Source organism: Corylus avellana, chromosome ca9, assembly GCF_901000735.1.
Source record: "Corylus avellana chromosome ca9, CavTom2PMs-1.0".
NCBI lineage: Eukaryota > Viridiplantae > Streptophyta > Magnoliopsida > Fagales > Betulaceae > Corylus > Corylus avellana.
In genome coordinates this window covers 5551105-5558391 of record NC_081549.1, presented here as the reverse complement: position 1 = coordinate 5558391, position 7287 = coordinate 5551105, and the positions used below count along the sequence as shown (strand labels likewise).

Genomic DNA, 7287 nt, shown 5'->3' with positions numbered 1-7287 from the left:
TAATTTTCAACATGCTAAGGTGTCTTTCATTGTGTGGGTTGCACAAAATTGAATTTTGTGCAACGTCCACACAGAAGACGCACTCGTACATAAAACTGGACAGAAAAATCCACTTCCACTATTATTATGAGTGATTGGTTTGAATTGGGGTCCAATTTAGTAAAGTCTGTCGAAAACTGTATAATTTAGGCCTTGTTTGGCAATTAGCTTGCAGCAGCACAAGCGCTAGTTTTATATATATATATATATATATAATTTTCTAACATTATTATTTTTTATTTAAATAAAAAAAATTGACTACAAAATAAAATTTTTGGGTAAAGGTCATATACCCCCTCAAATTATCACTCAATTAATAATGTTTTCTTAAACTTTTAATTGTGACAATGTCCTTCCTAAACTACCAAAATTTGTCAATGTCTTCCAATGACGAAAGTACCCTTAAAATAAAAATTAAAAATTAAAGAAAAAACTAAAAAATAATTTAAAAAAATAAAAAAAATCCGGGTATGGAATTTAAAATTTTTCATTTTTTCTTAAATAAAAAAAATTAATTAATTTTTTTTTTCAATTTTATTGGGGCATTTTTTGTCTTCTTTTAAAAAAAATTATAATCATTTTTTGTCTTTTTATTGACCTTGAATGTGATATTGTCAATTTTTTGATAATTTAAGGAGACATTATCGCAGTTGATATGGAGAAGAAGAAACACTAATGTTTATAATGCACTACTATTTTATTGTATTGTGCTGATATTGCCAATTCTTTCTTTGATCATTCCTCGTTAAAATAATAATAATAATAATAATAATAATAATAGTACATTAACAATTTCACATCAACATAGTAAAATAGTAGTGAAATAATAGTGTAATAAATAACATTACTCAAGAAGAAATAGTGAAGAAAAATCGAAGTAAAACGAGTAATACTATATACTAAACTTTCATTCTATCCAACTCTATCCGCCCTTGTTAAAAAAAATTAATAATAAATAAAATTTAAGAGTTGTTGGATACTACCGTATCAACTCAATAAGAAGAGATATAGTATGTAACTTTACTCAAATATAATCAACTTGTTCCTTTTTTGTCTATTAATTGGAACCTTATGGGGCATATCAATATGGCCATAAAATTAGAGGCAGGGTCCTCTATCTCTTATACTCTCAATCCTTGATGCATTTGGCATTTGATCCCAAATCCTAGAAGGAGGCCAAGATATTCAAGACAATGTAACATCAACAAACATGTCTGAGATTACATTTTGTTCTCACCCTACTTCAGTTTTTTGTATGCAAATTCAATAAACTAGTAAACTACAACTATGCCATTTCCTTTGCATAATAATGAAGGTGATAGGGATGTACAATGGAAAACACAGCAGCTTCTTTTAAGTGTTCACCTACAAGATACAGATTTTAGTGGTAATTGACATACAATCTTCGGCATTGTCAAAGTTGTGGTTCACTTAACACCAACACAATTAATTACTTTCATATAATGTGACCACTGAGAAAATGCTTAAATTTAAGGATCTTAAAAAGAAAGGGGGAAAAACATAGAGAAGAAAATCTTCTACAGAAATTTCTACCTGAGCTTATTTGGCTGTAGGCACTCACCAGCTTTCCTCCACTTCAATTTGGTGGCCTCTCTCAAGCACTCCCCAGCTGAGCTTGACTTTCTCACAGATTCTTCAGATATCTGCTTTCGTCTGACCTTAAGAGCATCCAACGTTTTCTCAAGGTTCTCGACTTCTTCAGATTTCTTACTAATTTCTTCATCAAGATATGAACGGTTTTTGGTTACTCGTTCTTGAAGCTGGAGTCCAATGTAAGCACGCACAACTCTATGCAAACGATCCAAAGCAAACTGAATTTTGAACCCCGCAGATTGCAAGGCTTTCAAGTACTTCCACCAATTGATTAATTGACCTTCTGAGATGTCCAAAACCTTGGTTTTGCACATGCTGTCTATAGTCCGACATAATATGACAAACAGAAACATCTTTACCCTAGGAGATTGGGTATCATCACTGACATCCCCATATTTGGCAAACAAACTTTCCAGGATAGGGACCAAGCTCTCAGGCACCAAGTAATCCCTAACTTTAACAAGCTCCTCCTTTTCTTCCCAAAATTCCATATAATCCTTAGCTTGGCTGGAATCAAGCTTTTGCAAAAGCTCTTTATATTCCTTGTCCCAATAGATGGAAATATCTAAGCTATCCTGCACATCAAACGATATCTTTCCAGCGCTACTCGTTTCCACTTCTCTAGTCAATAAAATATGTTCCAATTCTTGTTTCTCCTCTTCAGTGAAAGGCCTTGATCTATGACCCGAGGTTTTGATTGCTTGTGCCTCTTCCTTTTGGCATATCTGACTGAAAAAATTAAGTAGATGATCTGAGAGTGATAAATGATGCTTAACCTCCACTTTTTCTACTTCTGGCTTTCTCCATATTGGGATTGCTTGTGCTGCTTCTGTTTTACATATCTTATCCACCTCCTGCCTTTTGCTAATGACCTTTCCAGCAAATTTTCCTTCAGGCGTCTTCAAATCCACATCCCCATATTCTCCCTTTAGCCACCGTACAACCTGATCAAAGCAACAATATTTCTCCATATCAAGCAAAGAACATGAAGCAAGGGTAAAAGGTAGATTCGGAAGATGCCACAATGGAAGTTAATTTTTTGTTTTGAGGGGGGGTGAAAGTTTAGTTAGGTATGCGGAATGGTCTTTTGGGTTGTAGTACCTAGAGGGAATAAGATGCGACACTCCATAAAGTCTTTTCACGGTCCTTAAAACTTCAGTCGTTAACACCACATAAGGCCACATAAGGCAAGGCGTTACCATCTTCCAAACTTCATCAAGCTGAACAGTACCAACTGGCACTCTTCAATAGGCAAAGAGATCTACCTGAGTTTATCGGAGTGCAAATCCTTGTCCAGTTCACTAAATGGAATTTGACCTCATCCCCAACGCCACCCCGTAAAAAATCCATTTGAAGGCTCTCAAGTCTATTAGCCATGCTCATTGGAATAGGGAACAATGACAAGTAATACATAGGTAGATTGGAAAGCATACTTTTAAATAGAGTCAACCAATCACCCTTACATAAATAAGGGTTAATAACTTTTTTGGTACCTAGGTTTTAATGTTTTTATTTTTTCTCCCCTAGGTTTTAAAAAAGACAAATCTAGTACCTCACATTTTGAAAAATACTGAATCACCACCTCCGTTAATTTCTATCCATTCCTTTGGCCTTGGGAGTGGTTCTGCCACCCCCAGAGGCGATGCAGGGGGTGGCTTCCTTTCTAGGGGTGGCTCAGCCACCACCAAGGGCCTTGGGGGTAGTTTCGGCCACCCCATTTTGGCCCTTGGGGGTGGCCGGCCACCCCCTGCCGTTAATTGGGATGGACGGAAATTAACGGAGGTGGTGATTCGGTCTTTTGCAAAATCTGAGATACTAAATTTTTTTTTTTTTAAATCTAGGGGGGGGGGAAAAAACATTAAAACCCAAGTATCAAAAAAGTTACTAACCCTATAAATAAAGTTAATTCCAAGCAGCCAACTGATGTTCCATTTCTCCAATTCATTAATCATTGTGGCCTTCCTCATCAACTAAGCCTCTCTGTTCCTCCAAACCTCCAAGGCTGGGCCCGTAAATCAGCCAAAAGAAGGTTTTTTTTTTTTTTTTTTTTTCTATATTGCGAAATACCTCATTCCAAGCTATAAAATCAGTTCTTCAAACCTTTTGTTAACGAGCTATGATTTAACTCAGAGAACCCTAAAGGTGGTAAGAGGACCACCACAATTTCACCCTATCTACAAAGCCCATTAATTTTAGCCACATATTCTCAAACTTGAAGCATCTTTTTAGCTCTGAAAAGAGTAGGAAATGATCCGATCAAAAGTCTAGGTAGGCTCTTCTTGAGCAAATCATGGTACTGGGATTCCTACTGTGGGAATACTAGGAATCTATCAATTCTATAGTAGGAGGGAGGCTCCCTATTGCTAGACCATGTAAAAGAGCTGCCCACAAAGGGAATGTCCATAAGCCCCTCAGAAATGAAATTAAAAAAAAAAACACACACACACAAAACCTCCAACATAGCCGAACAAATACAGGCTTCAGAAAATCTTTTTCTAAGTTTGACATCCGATTCACACCCCCACCCCTTTTCCCAACTTAGCAAATCAGACAGTTCATCCCTAAAAACCTTCTATCACACAACATTTTGACCATAAACACCCACAAACGCCGAAGCGGATTGATTCTTGACATTTTTTTTAAAGAAATGCTCACTGAGAGCTCACCCACACCCATCGATTTTCCTGCACCACTCTCCTATTCCACATGAGAAAAAGACCACCAGATGCCCCCTGGAGTCTAAACAACACAAATTTACATGACCACACCCCCATAAACTACACATAATACTATAGGACATGATCTCCATTTTGGTCTCCTGAAGACATAACATCTGCCTGCCACTTTCTATGTAAATTTCTGATTCTAAGGCTCGTCTCTCCCTCGTTCAATCCTCTTATGTTCCATGATAATATTTTAGGCTACTTGAATGAACCGATGTACCCCCTCCCCTGAACTCTGCTACGACTTGAGCATCCACCCGTAGAGTCATAATTGATTGAGCAAGATAATCTTTTCAATTCTCTATTACTTCCAAAGGCTAGTTTGGAATTGGAAATCCACCTCTCCTGATTTTTGACTCGCTTCAATGGTTGTGAACAACACCATAAATTGCCCTTCAAAACCTTCACAAGAAAGCCCAACAACATGTCGAATATCCTTCACCTTCAACTAGAAGCCAAGCCATACAAGAGCAACAGCTCAGGGGCTCGCACACAAGGGGCTCCTCCCCGGTCTATAGTGTCAATTTTGAACCTGCCACACCAACTTTATCTGCACTACACACATCAAACCCATCCAGATTACGAGAATCTTTACCACCTACACACCACCCTAGCATGTACTCTGGTTGCTTTTTCCTTACTAGACTGACCCATCTTGTTGTCATAACTACCTAGTCCTGATGAATCCTTATATGTCTCAAAGCCACCCAAACCCAAAAAATTACACTCGACAAATGGTTCATCTCTAAGCGCTAGCTTTCTATCCAACTCTGCTTGTCATTCAAAAAAAGCATCACCATCAACAAAGGATTCCATAGGTTTCACAATCGGTGGACTAGACCTGATAGTTAGCGTCTGTACAGACTGTACTTGACCATCGACGGATTCTAAGATTGGGGATTGTACTTGATGTTGCGGCTAAATGAATTATAATTAGCTAATTATATATGAATTAGAGAAATTAATTATTTTAAATAACTAAAAATTAGCTCATTGTCCAAAATTTGTTAAGAAACATTGGTGCATTAGGTTATATTTACCTTTTTTTCTTTTCGTTTCTTATGTTCTTGATGTTGCATATTTATGCATATCTAATAATTACGTTAGTGTATGTGGAATGACATAAGGATGCTTACAGTTTTTGAATGCTTCAGTAAAGAGGCTAAAGATGAGCATACCTCAGAGATCACACATGAGACCTCAGCTACAAATGGACAATCTGCGCAATAATAAATGGGATGTCGTCGCTCCTCTCTTTTCTCCTCACAAACATTGCAGTAGAATTCCTCATCTGAATCGTCTTCAACGGGGAATTCTTTGAGGATGAGAGAATCTATTTCGTCTTCAGCGGGGGATTCTTCGAGGATGAGAGAATCTATATGACAGTTGTGTTTGATGGTATATGGTAATGGAGAACAACGAAGATGGAGATTGAAATTGCACTGAGGGCAACGGAGTAGCGAAGAATCACAGTGGCCGTCACAGGCGTTGCACTTACCTCCAGGGCCTATCTTCTCCACATATAAGAGAAGGTGTCTGTGACCTTCATATTTTATTGTGGGAAATAGTATAGAGCATTCATGATAATGCAAGTTAAAGTTACACGGTGCACATCGGTAGGTTAAGTCATTGCAGCCGTCAAAGCACACATTGCATCGAAATCCTTCTTGGGTTGTATATTCCTCAGTTGTTCTCACCACAAGGGCTAGAGGGTGTTGTGGGTGAAGGAGGTTATAGATCTTCGGCTCAACCGAAGCACAGAATTCATGGAGTGCAAATTCCGATTGGCTGCAAACATAGATTGGTCGTCCTGAGCAGTCTTTTCCACATGCAAAGCAATTAATTAATTTGTCACGGTCATCTAATTTCCTACGGAAAAGGGGATGCCGATGGCTAAAATGTTTAATCTGCGTTTGGTCTTCGGACACAATGCGCCTCAATAGAGCACATTCAACATCAATGGAGAATTTACACAACTCACAATGATAACAAATGCCCAGCATACAAGTGTCACAGGCTCGGCAGCGAAAGGAATGTACTCGAGTTTGCAGGGCGAGAGGGCATGGATGAATATGGTGCGGGATCTCTGGTGGGTACTCGAATTCAGCACATGGTTGGTGAAGAAAGATGCCGCAAGGTTCACAGCCATAGCAAGGACCCAAGCAATGTTCCCCACATACAAGGCACTTGACACGACGAGTAACTTTGTCAACGAGTGCCAATGGATGGAAGTGGGTGAAGTGTTGTAGTTGCTTAGACCCTTCTTCTACAGTGGGCTTTAGAAGAGCACAATCGACATCCAGGTCAATATTGCATACCTCGCAGTGGAAGTGGATCCCATTGCATCCTTTGAAACAAGCCTGGCAGGCAAATGATATATCCACATCAAAGACTAGCGTGAGAGGATGTGAGTGAAAGGGATTTTGGAACTCTTCCGGCAACTCTGCGCATGACTTGTGCAGATAGAACGAGCATTCCGCACAAGCATAGAGCGGAAAGGTGCACAATTTCTCGCACCCTTCGCATCTAATGTTCTCCCTGTACTCTCTTCTGATTTTCTTCTCACTTTGAATGAGGCTCAACGGGTGCTCGTGACTGAAATGATTGATCTCCATATCTCCCTCTGGTTTTTTCCCCCCTTCAGAAGAAGATGATACCGGTAATTATTTTCCAATTATGATGGTGTACAGAAAACAGGACAGAAAATCCACTTCCACTATTATTATGAGTGATTGGTTTGAATTGGGGTCCAGTTCAGTAAAGTCTATCGAAAACTGTGTAGTTTAGGCCTTGTTTGGCAATTAGCTTGCAGCAGCACAAGCGCTAGTTTTATATATATATATATATATATATATATATATATATATAATTTTCTAACATTCATATTTTTTGTATTACATTATTTTTTTAT

General features: G+C 38.4%; 1 protein-coding gene across 1 annotated transcript; it reads right to left on the bottom strand.

Annotated features, from left to right (window-relative positions):
* Positions 1–1166: 1166 nt before the first annotated feature.
* On the bottom strand, positions 1167–7017 carry LOC132192285 (uncharacterized). Its single transcript, XM_059607570.1, has 2 exons — positions 5555–7017; positions 1167–2597 (listed from the first exon to the last, which is right to left on the bottom strand). The coding sequence occupies exons 1-2, from the start codon at positions 6989–6991 to the stop codon at positions 1590–1592; spliced, it is 2445 nt and encodes an 814-aa protein (XP_059463553.1). The 5' UTR covers positions 6992–7017; the 3' UTR covers positions 1167–1589.
* Positions 7018–7287: the final 270 nt, after the last annotated feature.

Excerpts from the sequence above, each read along its gene's own strand:
- LOC132192285 (XM_059607570.1), bottom strand. The coding sequence starts at position 6,991 with ATGGAGATCAATCATTTCAGTCACGAGCACCCGTTGAGCCTCATTCAA. Across the intron at positions 2,598-5,554 it reads TCTCATGTGTGATCTCTGAG|GTTGTACGGTGGCTAAAGGG; the intron begins GTATGCTCATCT and ends TGCTTTGATCAG.